The 19,967-nt window shown below is 35.6% G+C and overlaps 3 protein-coding genes across 3 annotated transcripts in view; all 3 read left to right on the top strand.

Moving 5' to 3' along the window:
- LOC139973967 (uncharacterized) overlaps nucleotides 1-2,088 on the top strand; it is an 18,610-nt gene extending 16,522 nt beyond the window's left edge. The window contains exon 7 of the mRNA XM_071980870.1: nucleotides 1-2,088. This exon is cut by the window's left edge and continues 1,139 nt beyond it. The gene's annotated coding sequence lies outside the window, so the exon portion shown is untranslated.
- The window catches only part of LOC139973966 (microfibril-associated glycoprotein 4-like), a 117,869-nt gene that overhangs the window by 87,055 nt on the left and 10,847 nt on the right, over nucleotides 1-19,967 (top strand). The window lies entirely within an intron of this gene.
- LOC139973976 (uncharacterized) lies at nucleotides 2,863-9,827 on the top strand. The gene is made up of 5 exons (XM_071980885.1): nucleotides 2,863-3,017; nucleotides 5,344-5,380; nucleotides 7,443-7,688; nucleotides 8,857-9,050; nucleotides 9,665-9,827. The coding sequence occupies exons 1-5, from the start codon at nucleotides 2,994-2,996 to the stop codon at nucleotides 9,689-9,691; spliced, it is 528 nt and encodes a 175-aa protein (XP_071836986.1). The 5' UTR covers nucleotides 2,863-2,993; the 3' UTR covers nucleotides 9,692-9,827.

The following is a 19,967-nucleotide window of genomic DNA, read 5'->3' as shown; positions in this document are numbered from 1 at the left end:
ACCAAACTGAACGCACAATATTATATTGACATGTAGTGTTAAATTGCTTGTACGTGATAACACAACATACCATAAAATATGAAAATATTATACTGGAAAGAAAATTAGCGAATGCTGCAGGCTTTCAGTATCTGCCGACTTTAGCATATAGCATAAGCGGCTTATGGGCGCGGCTCCTCATTTTAATAACGCTATAATTAAAATCATTTATTCTTATTTCAACCAAGTTGAAAATTTATATTTCTCACAGGTGGGGGTGGGGGGGGGGGGTTGAGCAGATGAGATTAAATTATTATCAACTACTAATTTCATAGCACAATGTTTGAGCTCCTGTTATGCGATACACGAGTCATTCTGAGCCTGATATGGGCCTAGCGCCTACGCGAGTCAGTCACTAAACCTTGGGGTACATTGATATTCTGCCCCCCCCCCATCACCATTCAGACATGCTATCTATCCCCCTCCCAATGATTGACGCCCCTGCTTTTAGCTCCAAATGTTCCTCCTTTTCTCTCTCTTTCAATTTTGACTTGTTTCTTCGAAATTTTAACGTTTATCACAAGTTTCCTTGTACGTGTTGTTTAAACATTTGGACAAATTATCTCGACATTAACATGTTTTAACTATAAAATTTCAACATTTTAATCTGGAAATTTTGATATTGTATAATAAATTTGCGACGGTTTACAAAAAAAAAAAAATTGGCGTTCTAGATCGAAATTAGTTTTTCTTTTATCTCAAAATTCCGATGTGTGAACCCCAAATTTCAGCGTTTTATCATAAAATCTCAATATTTTATGCCTTTATTTGATGTTTTATAACAAGAAAAAAATAATAATAATCACAAAAAAGCGAAATTGTTTTACTTTAACATCACGGCTCGGGCATACCAAAATGACATATAACGGAAACCAGATGGGTCATACTACAACATTATAGAACATCAACGCCAAAGGTCACGTGATCAGATGAGGTCGCTGGACAAACTTGTCTGAAATTGTGCGAACTCCTCCCAAAACGTAAAGCTCATTAAGGTACCCCCCCCCCCCTTCCCCTTTCATCATCACCGCAGTGCAAGTATGGCGCATGAAGATGATTCGAAACTAGTTGAATGAGTAGAACCAAACTGCAGTTCCCACCCTGTAGGCAGAGATATCAAATCCACGAATTACTTCACTAAAGCAGTTATTTTGAATGGGTCAATAGTAATAAATATGTTTCCTAGCCGTATGAGTGTCATTTTATTAAAGTACATAAATTGCTGCGCGTGTTCACTTAGGCATAGGCCTATACTCCGTTTTAAAAAAATATATATATTTTTACTTATTTGTTTTGCCTACGCCGTAGCATGGTTCACTCGTCGTCTGCACCTTTAAAAATGCCTCCTTTCTGAATATATATGAACACATAAAAAGAAAAAAAATGGTAACTGATAATTTCTGCTACGAAAGCAAATACTGAAGAAAAATAAGACATCAGTTATAATATATCGTTATAATATCATCGTTATAATATATCATTGTAAGATTTACCATTGTGACCCATAGCTTATAATTCTATAGTCTATGAATTTGTTTGACGGTGAGCGTCGGTTTATGAAATAAAAGTCAAAAGTTAATGAAATTGAGAATATTAGTTTCTATGGTTACTAGTTTATTTCAGTATGCTATGACAACGAAACAACAGTACCCTTCTTTAAGTATAGGCTAATTAACACACTATAATACTGATTGACTTCTTCTTATTATTATTTTTCGCTCCTGTGCAGCTATTATTATCTTAATAAAATCGTAAACAACGTGGAAAATATTATTTCTTTCCATATTTGCCGGCTACGCTTTCTCCCTTTTTATCTTAATTTGGGGATTTGGTTAAACTGTTCATTTGCTGTGTGTAGATATAGAATAAATGGATTTATGTATCCTGTATTTTTATGGTTTTATTTTTGTGTGTTTTTGGTTGTTTCCATTTTGATGACAATCAAGTTGGGAACTCTTTTTACAAAAATTATGATCCCTAGAGAAAGGCATTACGTTTTCACTTAATGTAATTAAATAGTTGAAATTATTGTCATAAGCATTTCGTGCTAGTAAATTTGTTGTAGTGATACTTTGGGCTGAGCCGTATACAGTTAAAACAACACTTTAGGTTGTTTGTGCTACAATCTGCCCATCGTTGTACCATATATGAACGAATTGGAAAATATTTTTTCTTCATTAACATTTGTACAACCTCTATCCAAAACGCCCCTCCTGCCTGTAGCCTATTACCCTCCGGGGGGGGGGGGGTTGTTCTTCACAATATTTTCTTCATATTAGACAAAGATGAAGTTTGGCTGTTTGTGATCCAGTTTGCCTTAAAGGAGTATTCCAGACATTCATCATATTTTAAAACCGGAATAGTTAAAAAACATTTCCAACACCCCAAGTGAATTTTTTCCCTGTTTTACTTGATCTATGACATATAAACACTAATGTTCTGCCTCATGTATTTCTTAAGGACAGGGCTGTTACAGCCATGGATAAATAAATATAACCTGCTCTTAGTTCCCTCAACAACCGCCCCTCTTTTTCCTCCCTTCCTTCATTTTGAGATACAACCGATCCTTCTAGTATCAAAAAAAACCTGGGTAAACTTCGTCCCCAAAACTAGCTTGTTTTGGCTCTGGCTTCGCGGATCGATATATCGAATCTAGGAACAGATCGAGTGATGTTGGAAAAGGGGTTTGCTCCATCGATCGATCAATGAAAAGGAGTGGCATTCAGTGTCCAACGCCTCTCTACTTTATGATTTATTGAATAAAGGGGGAAAAATCGAAGTCCCCCCGTAGTGAAAAAGGGCTTATCTACATACACCTGTGGCCCGTTACATATATATATAGTTCGTTATAAGTACGCGAAGTACGACGCCATTTTGATGATGACGAGAGGTTACATATTGTGACGGATCATAAATTATGTGACTTAAAAGATTAAGGATATTGAATACGTAAAATGGAGTTTTTATTAGTAACAATGGTAAGTGTTTTGCAATAATCTTTTCATTCTTAGATTCTTTTCAATATGTTTTGTTTTTGTCGTACAGATATACGTAAACACTGTAGGCAATAGTTTGCCGAATGCATCATTGCACTTAATTGTTACCCATGATGCCAAGGTTCGTATTTGGCTTAACCTACATTCAGAAAGTAGGCTAAGTGGATGTTGATGCCAATTTTGGATTGTGGATATCGTCTCAATTCCTTAGCCCAGAACATTTTGAAAGTATATAGTTACATCTGAATGTAAATACATAAGAAGAACGTCGGAATAATGAGCTACATTCAATTGTATATTTACAATATATATATATATATATATATATATATATATATATATATATATATATATATATATATATATATATATATATATTTATATATCTGTATCTCCACTCCTCCCTCCTTGATTCCCCTGTCGATATTATATTAACCCAACAACAGGAGCTATCCAGCTTCGATCTTCTCTTTTATTTTATTTTTGTGCATGGGGAAATAAAAATCGAGTACATACACTCACTCACAGATTAATGTATGTCGTCCAGTTACAGAGTTGTTGACAATTAACAATTCATAATCATGGACGTTAAATATGAATGTAAGAGACTGACTTCGGTCAGCTTGCGGCTTTGATAAGCCAATGTGGCTTCTTCGCGAGTTCCTGCTTGCAGGAGGATCTAATATACATACATACACGCATACATACTCAAATAGGGATGAAAAAATGAGAGTAAACGCTTTGATCAAGTGTTGTCTTTTATAGATAAATATGAAACAAAAATATCTGAAACTTTTCTGGGAAGCATTAGCTGGAATTAAAACAATAACGCAGTACTCATCCGGGAGTGTGCTGTCATGGAAGGTACTCCACTACATCAGGATTAGTAATGCAAAAAGTGCAATTAGTATACTGAATTAATGATTTCGTCTGTGTGGGCTTGGTAGTCAATTGAACGTTTTTTCAACACACTGATATGTACACTCATAGCAACTTGGTAATGCAAATGCAAGTAACACTGTCACCCTCTACATAGTATTACTGATTTATGTAACAAACGCAGAGACGGGGCGGTTTCAACAGTTCCACTTTCTATATATATATATATATATATATATATATATATATATATATATATATATATATATATATATATATATATATATATATATATATATATATATATATATATATATATATATATATATCTATATATATATATATCTATATATATATATCTATATATATATATATCTATATATCTATATATCTATATATCGATATATCTATATATCTATATATATATATATATATATATATATATATATATATATATATATATATATATATATATATATATATATAAAAGATATATATATATATCTTTTAATGTCTTTTTGAGCTTAAAACTTGATTAGTCATAAATAATAACCTGCGGGACTGATATTGTATCGAACGATATCGAAAATTTACAACGACCGATGCTAAACTTGACTTGATTGTTGTAATATTGTACTTCTTGGAATATACTTGTCAGAACTAATATAAAAAAACATGATCTGTGATAAAAGAATATGAAAGAGAAAATAATTATTAAAAATCGTAAATTCTAGGTTAGGAGTTATATTAGTTTAACGATAACTAAATGAATTGGCAATATTGAGGCCTAATGGTAGCAATTGATATACGTTTTACAAAGTCAAACTTTATCTGTTGTTAATTTGGTCATGTGTAAGTGCATGCATGTGTACATATACTATACGGTAAAAACCCAGCATAATTAGTCTGTCTTGTTTTCTAATGGGTGTACAGTTGTCTGAGCCACGGCACGATTCTTCTACCTTTCTACTTTTCTGGTCTCGGGAAAGGGGGGAGGGGTGGGGTGGGGCCAGTTTTGATTGATGCCCGCCCTGAGAAGCGGATTTCTTGTCAGCGTTAATTTGTTTTGATACAAAGAGGTTATATCATTTTCACCATTTTTAACTATAATTTGATGAATATTGTAATGTTGCCAGTTTCGGGGTGTAATATTAAATGTAAGTCACACAGGAGAAAGTCTGAACAATTTTAGGGGCTTAGCCCCCCCCCCCCATGCCCATGGATACGTACCTACCCCTAGGTATTCAAGTTTAATTGTATTTTAAATAATGGATTACAAACGTCTACGATATTGATTGTAACGTTGACATTTTTAATCAGTTTTCGAAATGTTTAACTTTAACAAAATATATCAAATTTAATTTTAATATAATAAATAAATGCTTCACGGATCTCGCATTTTCCTTGCTTCTATTTTTGGTCACCACAGGTGGTACTTGCATCAGCTGGACATTTGGAAGCTAAAGGTAAAATATATTTGACTTTTATCGTTTTACGTTTAGATTTGATCGGGGGCAAGGTGAAAGTTATTTTTCTTCTTTTTTTAACTAAGCAAAACCTTACATATCAATTTCATGCATGAGGAGAATACCGACTGATAAATATAGATTAATTAAACTTGAGGAAGCAGCTATTTCGGAAGAAATCTATTCTCTTCATTTTTAATTTACCTACAATTCCAGAGAGTAAACTTCATACTCATTCAGAGTATCCACGATGGCCATTTCCAGTGGCGTTGGAAGGTACTCTTGAGTAGGGGGATGAAGACTGATGGCCGGCCTGGGGGAGGGGTCTAAGGGGAGGGGGTTCCCCCTCCCCTTTGGAAATTTGTTGCATTTCCAGGTGACCTCAGATGCAATTTGGTGCAATATAGCACACTTCAACACCCACTCCATTTTGTAAATAATTTTGCATTTTCACCTGGCCTTAGATGCAATTTGGTGCTCCAAATAAGATTTTTTTTCTCATTTGGAAATGAAAAAGGGGTTTCTGACTTGCGAAGGGGGGGGGGGCGGAATGATACTTTCGCCCCTCCATATTTTTCACTGGGGGGCTGGCGCCCCCAGCCCCCCCGGTTCCTACGCCCTTGGGCCATTCTAATTCTGTGATTGAGTTCCGCTGATCTCTAAGAATGAAATTTCCCACAATTTTGGCGCCAATTATAAATCGAAAAGCTCCTCTCGATATGACATAAGTTTTGTGTGAAACAACTTACTGTCTATTAAAAGTTTAACTTCACTCCACAAAAGACTTATCAATCTATAGAGGTGATACTCTAAAACAATGAATTATCACTCTTTGCGATTGAAAACGTTCGATATTGCTCATATTCTAGAGAAATCTAATATATGAAATCCGAACCATTTTTAATTCATTGGTAAGTTTTAAATGCATTGCAAATTTTATTTAAGAAAATAGAATTGTACCATATTTTTCTTATTGATTTTATTATTAAGTATAATATAAACCTTTAGTAATTTAAACCATGTATACGAACTATTAATGATCCTTTGACCATTGTGATTTAATAAGGGTTACAATCTGTCAGCAGGAAAAAAAAGCCCTCAAAATATGTCTAAATGAAACTGAAATATTAAATGTTTTGAATAGATTAAAGTTGGTCAAAGTCCCCTGTATTTTCCCTGTAACATGATATTTTGGCTAATTAGTAAAGCATCTTTTAACACACTATAAGGAGTTTCAATTGCATCGTCTATTTATAAACGATACGATAATTATTCACTTGTGTGTCATTTACCCGTGAATATTAAATCCATATTATTCACAAAAAAAATCAATATAATTTTCTAAAGGTATAGGCCTACATAAAATAAAAATCAATACAGGTTTATTAATATGGTATCAAAGTCACATGATGATTACATACTTTAGGCGCAAAGGCTAAAGGAAAAGTTGTTTATTAAATATCGTCACCACGAAAGAAATTATTAAAAGTTAAATGAAACATGTGAAAAAAAATGGATAAATTATAAAGGTCTGCTGTATAGACCCCAACTATTGCACGCATCATGGAAAAGTTTCTTGAGATTACGTAATGGACCTGCCTTGGTCGTAAAATGACCTCTTTTAACCAATTAGTCTGCAACGCCTTCCACATACTTTTTCTTGTATCAGGGTCTTTGTGTGAACGCTGTATGATTAACTGCACTGTTGACATGACAATATTTCCACACAATGTTTATCCAAAGAACCTAATGGTGTTAAGAAGCCATGCAGGCTAATTGAGGTTCTTTTACGACCGTGGCAGGTAGATTACTTAATCACAATACTTTTCTATCTATAGCATGCTACAGTATAATTGCAGCCAATAAAGCAGATCTTTAAAATGTTACCAATTATGCAAATACTCTAATAATGGTATGTATGTATGTATGTATGTAGTTCGTCAATTATAATTTCATTTTTGTTGCTGTGTTGTATTTTCTGAGTAGACCGTGTGATGATAAGAATTATTATACAATGTCTTATACTGTCATTATCATTTTTGTTTTGGCTTTGATTCGATAGAACTTCCATTCAGTTACTTTGTGAAGAGTCCTTACGCAATGGCCACTTACAATGTCACCGAGACCATTACTGACGTCACAGAATCGACATGCGCAGAAGCCTGTTTGTATTCAGCAGAGTTTAAATGTTTATCTTTTGACTTCAACTTTGTTGACTCGATTTGTTTCTTGAGCACCGGCAATTCCTCCTCGATTGACGGTATTCTTGAAGTGAATAAAGACGTCAACCATTTTGAAAGATTACAGGGTAAGGCTTGGTCTCATTTCATTATATATTTAGCTTCATCGAGATGGGAGAGGTCGGGGAAGGGTTGCGGTGGGAGGGAGGGAGAGAGAGGAGGGGTGGAGAAAGAAGGGTGGGAGAGAGGAGGTGAGTGGCGGTAGGAGAAAAGAAGGGATCTCTGTATTTGTTTTATTTCATTGGCATTGTAGTGTCGCAATTATTTAACACACCTCCGTCATCATCGACCTAGTATATCTCGATGTTATGGTGATATGTAAAATATTGTTTTCTTCACACAACTGTCACCGTCCCATTCCCGTCTTCTCCTACCCCTCCTACTGACCCCGGCTCATCCACTATCCCACGTTATAACGCAATCTTCAGTTAAGTCAGGCGCGTAGCCAGGAATTTGCCAAGGGAGGGGCGAACCTGTAGGTAAACTAGAGCCGTAGATTCTGCATTGAAAACTATCTAAGCGTGGCGCCACTATAAGTTGGCGCTACGCGTACAAGAACATTTTGGCTGAAAATGCCTCCGAGATCGCTGGAAATGGCACTTCCCAGGCCTTGTAAGTTGCATCTAAGCTTGAAATTACTAGCGATATCATAAAAACATACAACAAAAATATGCTCAAGGGGGGCGGTCGCTTCTTTGCCCCCCCCCCACCCCTACTTGGCTACGCGCCTGAGTTTAGTAGGAATGCATTTTGAAGTATGGAATAAATGAAATAACATACACCACCATTTATGTATACTGCCATCTTTTTGAAGCACATTTCAGAGAAACGTAGCTACACATAGTATTTTTCATTTGGTCTTACGTAATTCAGCATTCATATTAAGACACAATTAACTGTGTCAAATTGACAGTTCAGATAAGGTATAAAGAACTTGAACTTTAAAAAAATATCGTACTTTGTTGGCTACAACTAGTGGCTTCAAGACGAAAACCATGGTGGGCCCTGAGGACAATCTGACAATCATATAACATTTTCCTCTTTGTGAGGATGTACTGTGCCCTAAGTATATTAAGAAATGAAAAAAAGACACCTCATATGTCCCCCAGCCCTGCGGTTATAGCTACCCACTCTCCATGTTGTCTACCGATTTAAGTGGCCGTGTAGATGGTGATCGTATAAAAACGGTTTGATATAGTTTTATTTTCATTTCATGTTTCTTCTGTCTAATTACAGGCAGTTGCAGCAATCCTGCAGTTGGTCTGGAAGAAGGAGTCATTTCATTGGATCAAATATCGATGTCTTCTTACCTTGGAGGTAATGAAGACGGACCATTGGGGATATCAAAAGATCACGTGAGACTTAATTCGGATGGCGGCTGGTGCGCAAAGGAACAGGATGATATAGATGATATTACTGAATGGATCCAGGTTAGTATGTGACGTAATTATAGGAAACACTAGTTGACTGGAAACCTTTGGCCATGGACAGTCAAAGTTATCCTCGTGTTTTCGTTAGGAATTTATAGCTTTGGAGTAATACATTGATTCGTTATGGCCATTAATTAGACACATGGTGACCTCCAAAGAAGTCATTTGCTCTGTTTAAATATAAACAATTAAATCCCGGAAGTATAATTGTGCAACCGTTGACTGTTTTGACTTCATCGTCTGTACACCTTCTATAGTATGTATATATCTTGATCTTATAGTTGTGTATCCGATTGTAACTCAATTACTTTAATCGATAGTACACTCAGTTAGGTCAAACTGTGTGTATTTGGTTATTGTTCAAAGATTAATGAACCCCATAGACATGTACAATACTTCAAATGTATGAGCAGAGGGGGGGGGGGGGGGTGTATAAATAACACATAATAATTTATTTGTAATTTTCACAATTTTGCCACGATTTGGTTAATAGTTTCCTTACTGCGGTCTAGGTTTCTCCCTCACCCACCCCCTCCCCAACCCTCTCTCTCAATCTTTCTCATTTCTTTCTTAAACTCATTTAAAATTTCTTCTTCTTTTGTGCGTGTTAACAGGGAAGGATGCTCTTCGCAATCACATAAACCAAGCATTTAGTACTCACGACCGAGATAATGATGGCTCCTGGAATAAAGACTGTGCAAGTATACAACATGGTGGCTGGTGGTACCGTAAGTGTTGTACGGCCAATCTCAACAGTGATTATAACGTTGAACTCATTACACCCCCCTCTAAGGAATGTTGCGGTGGAAAAACCTCTGTCTGTTGGAAATACCTATCTGGCCCCGACCATAATCTCAAATACACGGAGATGAAGATTCGACCAGTATAATATATAACTTTCGTACCAATACCGTTATGTATCATTCTATGAAGAAAAGAAGGACGGATGATCAAAATAATTTTGTTTCCTTAATACTATTCAACTTAATCACAGTATAGCTTACATTTCACGGGCTATAATCGACGGTCGTTGGGCAAATCTTCTGGTTTGTATAAAAATAAAAATAAATTACTAAACTTTTTGACGTTTTTTCTCATCTGAAAAAAAAAAAATGTTGACAGAGTGCTGACTTTTTATTTCGAAGATTCTACGCTTTTTACGGCTATATTTAGTGACGTTTTGTCAATCTTGAGATATCTTATCTAAAGTGTTCGATATTTCATCGCAAACTTTTGACGTTTCATACCAACATCGTGACGGTTTGATGTGAAAATTTTGGACCTTTTAGCCAGGGCGTCAATCCCAATTGAAAAGAGTGGGGGGGCGGCATAAATGACTGAACAAGGATCAAATTGAAGGAGTGTGCGCGTGGCTCAGCGCCTTAGTGCAAGGCCTTTATCGGGACACTGAATGTGGTCCAAGGGCGAAGCCCGGCGGGGGTCCAGAGGCGGACACACATCCAGATTTCTGCAAAGTTGCCTCTGTTTGGTCCCTGAATTTGATATGCCAGTAATCAATATATAGTAACAAAAGCCACATCTGACGAGTGATAAGACTAACATTAAGACAGACTTATATATTTAACATCCGGGTGTAACTTAGGGTCTTTATCATGATTAATAACATTGAAGCCTAAAGCAAAAACGGAAACATTCTTCAAGTTTACACACAAGAATAACATCATCTTGTTATATACAGATGTCTACAACATGCACACATGATACACTATCATAAATAGATTTAAAAGGCACTATTGGGTATCTGGGTATTGCTAACCAAACTGAACGCACAATATTATATTGACATGTAGTGTTATATTGCTTGTACGTGATAATACAACATACCATAAAATATGAAAATATTATACTGGAAAGAAAATTAGCGAATGCTGCAGGCTTTCATTATCTGCTGACTTAGCATATAGCCTAAGCGGCTTATGGGCGCGGCTCCTTATTTAAATTACGCTATCATTAAAATCCTCAAACAAGTTGAAAATTTTCATTTCTCATAGGTGGGTGTGGGGGAGGGGGGTTGAGCAGATGAGATTAAAAAATTATCAACTACTAATCTCATTGCACAATGTTTGAGCTCCTGTTATGCGATACACGAGTCATTTTGAGCCTGATATGGGCTTAGCGCCTACGCGAGTCAGTCACTAAACCTTGGGGTACATTGATATTGTGCCACCCCCCCCCCATCACCCTCCATAAAGTGGGGGACATTCTCCCTGTCCCCCTCCCAATGATTGACGCCCCTGCTTTTAGCTCCAAATTTTCCTCCTTAACTCTCTCTTTCAATTTTGACTTGTTTCTTCGAAATTTTAACGTTTATCACAAGATTCCCTATACGTGTTGTTTAAACATTTGGATAGAATATCTCGACATTTACATGTTTTAACTATAAAATTTTTAATCTGGAAATTTGATATTGTATAATAAATTTGCGACGGTTTACAAAAAGAAAATTGGCGTTCTAGATCGAAATTAGTTTTCCTTTTATCTCAAAATTCCGATGTGTGAACCCCAAATTTCAACGTGTTATCATAAAATCTCAATATTTTATGCCTTTATTAGATGTTTTATAACAAGAAAAATAATAATAATCACAAAAAAAGCGAAATTGTTTACTTTAACATCACGGCTCGGGCATACCAAAATGACAAATTACGGAAACCAGATGGGTTATCCTACAACATTATAGAACATCAACGCCAAAGGTCACGTGATCAGAGGAGGTCGCTGGACAAACTTGTCAGAAATTGTGAGAACTCCTCCCAAAACGTAAACCTCATGAAGGTACCCCCCCCCCTCCCCCTGTCTTCATCACCGCAGTGCAAGTATTGCGCATGAAGACGTTTCGCAACTAGTTGAATGAGCAGAACCAAACTGCAGTTCCCACCCCTGTAGGCAGAGATATCAAATCCACGAATGACTTCACTAAAGCAGTTATTTTGAATGGGTCAATAGTAATAAATATGTTTCCTAGCCGTATGAGTGTCATTTTATTAAAGTACATAAATTGCTGAGCGTGGTCACTTAGGCATAGGCCTATACTTCATTTTGTAAGAATAACCAGAGGTTATGGAAGAAATTTCCGCTATTTTTTGCAATATTTTTACTTATTTGTTTAGCCTACGCCGTAGCATGGTTCACTCGTCGTCTGCACCTTTAAAAATGCCTCCTTTCTGAATATATATGAACACATACAAAAATAAAATTGGTAACTGATTATATCTGCTACGAAAGCACATACTGAAGAAAAATAAGACATCAGTTATAATATATCGTTATAATATAATCGTTATAATATATCATATATATTGTAAGATTTACCATTGTGACCCATAGCTTATAATTCTATAGTTTATGAATTTGTTTGACGGTGAGCGTCGGTTTATGAAATAAAAGTCAAAAGTTAATGAAATTGAGAATATTAGTTTCTATGGTTACTAGTTTATTTCAGTATGCTATGACGAAGAAACGACAATACCCTTCTTTAAGTATAGGCTAATTAACACACTGTAATACTGATTGACTTCTTCTCATTATTATTTTTCGCTCCCGTGCAGCTATTATTATCTTAATAAAATCGTAAACAACGTGGAAAATATTATTTCTTTCCATATTTGCCGGCTACGCTTTCTCCCTTTTTATCTTAATTTTGGGATTTGGTTAAACTGTTCATTTGCTGTATGTAGATATAGAATAAATGGATTTATGTATCCTGTATTTTTATGGTTTTATTTTTGTGTGTTTTTGGTTGTTTCTTTTTGTTGAAGACTATCAAGTTGGGAACTCTTTTTACAAAAATTATGATCCCTAGAGAAAGGCATTACGTTTTCACTTAATGTAATTAAATAGTTGAAATTATTGTCATAAGCATTTCGTGCTAGTAAATTTGTTGTAGTGATACTTTGGGCTGAGCCGTATACAGTTAAAACAACACTTTAGGTTGTTTGTGCTACAATCTGCCCATCGTTGTACCATACTTGAAAGAATTGGAAACATATTTTTTCTTCATTAACATTTGTACAACCGCTATCCAAAACGCCCCTCTTGAATTTTCAAGGTATTGGTAGGCCTATAGTTTAAAAAAATCTCAGTTTGTACCTTGAGCAGAGAGTCCTGACAACTCCTAGACATGAGTAGACTTGAAGCAAACAGGTGTGACGTCATAGTTGCAAACTGACAGCAAAACGTTTGTAATTTTCACTTTTGTTGTTTTGATCTTGCCATGGGTTGGACAGGGTTCCACCTTTTGCTTCATAGTGGATGAGAAGCTACCATTACTGCCAATTAAATGTAGCGATATTATTCGAAATTACATCATTATTAAAGGACAACATAAACCATTCAAATGTTTGCATCATGTTCACATTTATTATATGCAAACCATGTTAACTACATTATGTTGTTATCCCGAAAATGAAACATAGGAGTCCAATATAAAGTTCACCAGAATACTTTAATAAATTATATATTTATAGTTATATATATATATATATATATATATATATATATATATATATATATATATATATAAAATTTTTATAAAGCTTCCGCTTCCATCACAAACATAAATTTTTTAATTCCGCGTGGACTACACTTTATAGAAGCACGGTCGGACCACGGCAACACAGGCCTAGAGCTATCAGTCTATATACCATCAGTTTCTACAATAACACTCATCTGTCATCCACCCCCCCCCCCACCCCTCCATCTAGAAAATGTATAATAATCACAATCATAAATGAATAAAACAAGTAAATAAAAACCCGCTGGTTGTTCCCGGTAGAATTTTATTCCTAGGTTGGGAACCTCTGCTCTAGGAAGACGAAAATCGCATCATCAGTGACGAAAATTAGGTAAAAATCATTGCAAATCAAACAGAATAATACATAAGAAAAAAACCTGTAAGATATTATGACGAAACAGCAATGATGTTTCTAGTGTTAGATCATATGAACAACACAGGACATATTGTGTTGCCAGTGAGGGGAAGCGGAGGGGGGAGGGGGTTGCACAAAAATTGAAATTTGATGATGTAGACCTATAAAAGTCACTGCTACGGCAGTCCAGGTTGTACGTCTATGTATTTCTAAATTTGTAGGATGACATATTTTGTCGAATTAATTAAAGCGGCTGACCTATATAGTCTAACGCCGATACTATTAGGTCATACCCTAAGATGTCAGAAAAGACTCAATTTATGGACAACGAGAGACATTTTAAAGGTCTACGGGCACCTATGAACAACATTGTCCTAAGCACTCTAATAGGCATTAAAAATCATGAAAATAGCTGCAACTCCCATCAAAATCCATCAAAAATGGACAATTTTAGACAGTCTTTTCTCAAGTCTAGTTTTATTTATGAATACACGTTAGTTAATTATGCATATTGCTGAATGTTATGGGAGTGACTGCCTAATTGTCTGTTATGTTATCCCTTTTCCATTCACAACCTTACTTTCAAGGACACTGAACACTGGTTTGTGGGCCTAAGGAGATGTGTTGTCGTCTTTGAAAAGGAACTTCACATTATTCAAGTGATTGTAATTAGGACTTAACTTATTAATTGCTAAAATAAGAAATTTTGATGAGTGCAACACTCCACGTCATAGTTTTGCACTAATTTAATGGGTTTCCAAGATTTATGAAAACTTCAAATGTGTATATCTTGGAAACGAAAAGAGCTTTTCGAAAAAAATATAGAGATTTGGAATGAAATTATCACACACAACACATATACTGAATATGGGGCAAATTGGCTATATAGGTGTACGTAGTACTGGAAGGGGGCAAGTACCTGGGTTGTTCTTCACAAATATCTACTTCATATAAGACAAAGATGAAGTTTGGCTGTACATTTTAGTATATTTCGTCAAAATGTCATGAATCTGACAGTGATAGCATTTTCATTATATCTAACCATCTTGAAAAAGTGTCAAAAATCTAAGAAAAGACATTTGGACAAAAATAATGATGATAATACTACTACTTCTACTACTAATAATAATAATAATAAGTATAATAATAAAAAATATCATAACCATAATATTATACTAATATTAACAATATAATAAAAAATATCAATAACAATAACAATTATATTATAACGTTAATAATAACAATAATAATAGTAAGAATAATAACAATAATACTTATAACAATAATAATAACAGCTGCAACAATAATAATACAGTTGTTATGTAGCACATAAATTTTAAAAACATTTAAATGCTCTCAACAAGTAAGAGAAAAAGAGAAGAGTAATAACAGTTGAAAAAACAATTTTAAACAGGTAACATTTAAGTTTGGTTTGAAAGAAGAACTGGTGTGATGCATGCTCTTGTTTTCGTGAGAGGAAGATGAGACTAGCTGCCGAGTTTCGCACTCGCTGAAGTTTTCAGATGTCTTCAGATGAGTGGTAAACCGATTCGGAGATTTTATCTCTCTTTTTTTTCTCAGAGCACAGGATACTCCACGACATACGTTATTTATATGGGATGTAATGTTTAAGTTGTTGTCAAAGATAGCACCGAGATTTGCGAGCAGATTTTGTTGATTGTGATTCGAAACACCCGCACTAGTTAGATGAGTAATCTGGGAGACGTTCAATTTTGATATGACATACAAAAATTACCATTTTTTAAAGTTATAATACCATCTTGAAAATACTGCATTACCTGAAAAAGACCGCGCCTCCACATAATTTTGTGTACGGGTTAACACCGTTTTGTACTGATTTATTATAATTGATTTTTGAAGTTCTGTCAGGATGGTTGGAAGTGTGTCAATAGTTATTTTCAGATTTTTGTGTTTCATGTCAAAATGATACGATCTACGAAGTGTGCCAAACGATAGTTTTCAGAGCTTTACCGTCGTTTTCCCGTGTACATAAGTCGTAAGCTTGGTTTGGTTTTTCTAGGCTTCTGTATATTTCCTTTCTGAATGGTAATGAATGAATCTATAGTAATCGTTGCCGTTATTTACATATAACAGAAAACTATTTATAAACTCAATACGATAACATGTAAAATTACGGCAGCTTATAAGAGCCATGAATATAAAAATATATCTACACTTATAGGTTGACATTTTTCAGGAAAATGTTCAGATAAATGGATAATATTTTGTAAAAGCTGTAATAAAGAGGTATTCCCTAGCCGCGAAATACACACCACCAGGTCCGACAAGATGAAGCGATATCCTGGCTTTTCGAGAAGAGTAGGGCTCAGGTAGATGCAACCCCGGGTGACCTGCGGTCAGTTAGGCGGCACGGGGAAATATGGGATGAAATATTAATTTTTATTGGTTTTTCATTCACATAACATAGACGGAAGAAAATGAAGACATAATTTTCCTGGCTCTCGTCGGCCCTGATGATATCGGCAGCTGATGATCTGTCCACCGAGATGCTATTGGTGGCAGTAACAGTAATAGCGCAATGGCAATACAGATCTCTGCGGTGTCTCTTGAACTATATTACTGAATAGCATGGCAATTGCAAGAGTGTACAGACTACTTGTTATTATAGTGAGACGAATTTTGGGGATATTACTGATGACCTTTCATTTGGCTTGAGTTAGTTTCGATCTCGTGATTGTGTAATCGAGCAACATAGGTTCATTATGATGACGTCTTAGCAGAAACGTTGCAATACCGGTACAGCGCCATCACAGCACGGATAAATGCGTTAATACTGTTACTGAATTCAGTCACCAAGAAGCACAATAAGCTATAGTTGTCAAGAGATGGGACAACAATGACAGTTCGTTTTAATCATAAAATCTTAAAATCTAATTCATAAAATGCTTATTATAAAATCTAAATCTTAAAATCAAAACTCCAAAATCTTAATCTGAAAAATCATAAAATGTAATCATAAAATCATAAAATCACGAATCTGAAGTTGAAAAAAAATCACAAAAACTGAACATTTTTATATAATAACAATGTAAACACAAACGCGCATAATATATTATGGTAGACTTCAGACTTATACTTCAGGAGACACCAAAAGACCCTTAGAAGATCTCCGAAGAACCTTAGAACAAACCAGACCAAAACAACTTGAGAGGACATCAGCAGAACCGAGAAAACCTCCAAAGAGGTCAGAAGAGTCCAGTATACACTAGAAGACGTTAGTTGACCTTACAAGACCTATGAAGGCCCTAGAAGACATTAGAGGACTCTTAAAAGTCTTCAAAAGACATTCGAAGACAGTTAACACCACTGACAAGACACTATAATGCATTACAAGACCCAAGAAGACCCTAAAACAGCCACAGGAGACCTCAGTGGACATGATAAGACTGAAGAAGACACCAGAAGCTGCTGAGAGGATCTCAGAAGACATCAGGAGACACAAATAAACTAAAGAAAACACAAGAAGACACACGAATACACCAGAAGACCAGACGACTTCTGAAGACATCAGCAAGCAAAGGAAGCTCTTTGCGTCCTTTACTATGATTTTCTCAACCTCAATGACCCCATGATGCCATAACGACATACATAACTAGCTTATCTATTCAAATCTAACTTCAACTGGTGGCATAAAAGTAAAAAAATTACAACTTTGAACGTTGTTTTCTCGAAGATATTTTCCGTTAGGGTCGCAGTAAACCCCGCCCATAATATGAATATTTAAGTTCTATGAACGTCTTTGAATAATGAGGTAAATAATTTTCATTTTGCTTGCGTCGGAAGCAGCCCAGTACATATACACCAATATGTACTACAGGTAGCATACGCCCATTAAAGGCCCCATTGACTTACACACTAAATCACAAAAGTAATGTGGTCTCTAAGTCTAGATAGAAGTTCTCACTAGCTTGATAGCTGACAAGTTGGCCTTTTATGGCAACATCACTTTTCCGTATCATGACCAAGCAGTTTTTTTGCTATCCGAGCCTGACGTTTTCGTCACTTGTAACAAACCTCTCCACTTAGTAGTAAACAATACTCATACGCTGCTCCTGCATGGGAGGCCTAAACGGGTATAAAGTTGCCTCAATTGACCCAATTTTTACACCACATGTATTTACATTCATGCTCTATTGCTCTTCAACATGCAAGCCACAAGAAACTAGATCCTGATTTATAACGTATCAGAAAAAGATGTTTTCCTACTACATTTTGGCACTTTTTCCTGAGATAGGAGAACATCCGGGCGGATTGATATAGACTCTAATAGGAGTATGTCACCTTGATAACGATCCAACTTTTTCGGATTGCTGTACATGAATCTACTTTAAGCAACGGCTCATAAATAAACATATTAGCTATTGACTGATTGGTTGAATTCAAACTAGTGTAGAGGGGAGACTGTTTGCGATTAATTTTAAATGAGGAATGAGTGCCTTCTAAACACGTCTTTTCGTGTCTTCTAATGTCTTTTAGTGTCTTCGAGTGTTTTCTAATGTCTTTCTGTGTCTTCAAAAGCCTTTTAGTAAATTGAAGTAAATTATTACAAGAGCTATTAGTTACCAATACATATTCTGTGTACACGCTAAAGGATACTTGCACACATACGTCCCATTTTGGCTGTTCCCGCTCCTCTGTTACGCGTATGAACAGAAGGGGTGGGGGGGGTGGCGGGCTGGTGAACGATACGCTGCAGAACAGTAACAAGTTCTCTACATAGGAAGATCGTGAAATTCTTGGCGAGCCAAACTTGTGGATGGCGCTACTCGCGTTTTAATACGAAGTATGCATGAAGAGATATGGAATCGAATTCGTCATTCAGTTTTTCGTGGCACGGTATATATATATATATATATAGATATATATAGATATATATATATATATATATCGTGCCACGAAAAACTGAATGACGAATTAGTTTCCAGTATATTCAATCCAAACACCCTTTTGTCTCAGTTTTCGCTTCCAACATTTGAAACATTTGAAACGTATTAATGTTTCCACGATGTGAACCGTCGGCGATGGCATTTACAAAGTCATAATCCGGAGATTGTATGTGTATGAGAATGAAATAATCCGACTGACCCCACGTTTCCTTATTATTCAACAGCAACTATCCAAGAACATGAAATAATCTTAGATTGTATGTGATTTGCTCTGAGTTCATTGAACTCAGCACTACCAGTGCACCGACCATCATCCCCAGTCTGATATTTGAATGAAACAAGTTTTGTAGTATGTGATTTGGATATGAGTTCATTGAACTCAACACCACTATAGTGCACCGACCATGCATGCCTTAATCCTGTCTGATATTTGAATGAAACATATATTTTGCATATAGACTTGTTACGAGTAATCAAGTTTTATCAAGAAGACCAGATTTTCTTTCTCTTAACAAATTTCACGCAAACTTCACTTGACACATCTGCAGTGTATTTACAGTCTAATTGGTGCTATCCATACTTCAAACCTTCGTACACGTTATCAATTAAAAAAATGGATATCAAAAGCCTGGATGTTTTGTTTCCTACTGAATATTCAATGAAACTGTGTATACTTATATGTTGACACCTTTTGCAGCCCTTATGCTCACTGTAAGGTCGCCAATGCGCATGATCGGTAAGCAGTAATTGTTTTAAAACTCATTATGACTAGCGATTGGTGGACTCTTGAATTGCAGCCGATGTAGGCCTATCTACATTTTGTGCTCCATGGTTAGACAGATTCATTGGCTTGGGATCCTGAAAGGGCTTTGGCGTACTTACAATCTTATCTCCGCTAGGCTTATTGCTTCTATGACAAATTGAGTTTTTGGATTTAGCGTTTTTCTCAAATCAAAGGAGAAATGGAACTGTGCACTTCCATGAACGTCAAATATTTGTTATTTATTCTCCTTGGAATCAGTTGCTACAGAGGTAAGCCTATAACATATTACTTTCCTTAATTATACTAATAGTTATTATTATAAAGGCCTTCAATATCG

This window comes from Apostichopus japonicus, chromosome 9 (genome assembly GCF_037975245.1).
Source record: "Apostichopus japonicus isolate 1M-3 chromosome 9, ASM3797524v1, whole genome shotgun sequence".
Taxonomy (NCBI): domain Eukaryota; kingdom Metazoa; phylum Echinodermata; class Holothuroidea; order Aspidochirotida; family Stichopodidae; genus Apostichopus; species Apostichopus japonicus.
The sequence above is the reverse complement of the archived record's forward strand: the minus strand, read 5'-3'. Positions and strand labels throughout refer to the sequence as shown.

Coding starts and splice junctions, on each gene's coding strand:
- LOC139973976 (XM_071980885.1), top strand. CDS start 2,994: ATGGAGTTTTTATTAGTAACAATG. Junction 5,381..7,442: donor TGGACATTTGGAAGCTAAAG/GTAAAATATATT, acceptor TTGATTCGATAG/AACTTCCATTCAGTTACTTT. Junction 7,689..8,856: donor CCATTTTGAAAGATTACAGG/GTAAGGCTTGGT, acceptor GTCTAATTACAG/GCAGTTGCAGCAATCCTGCA.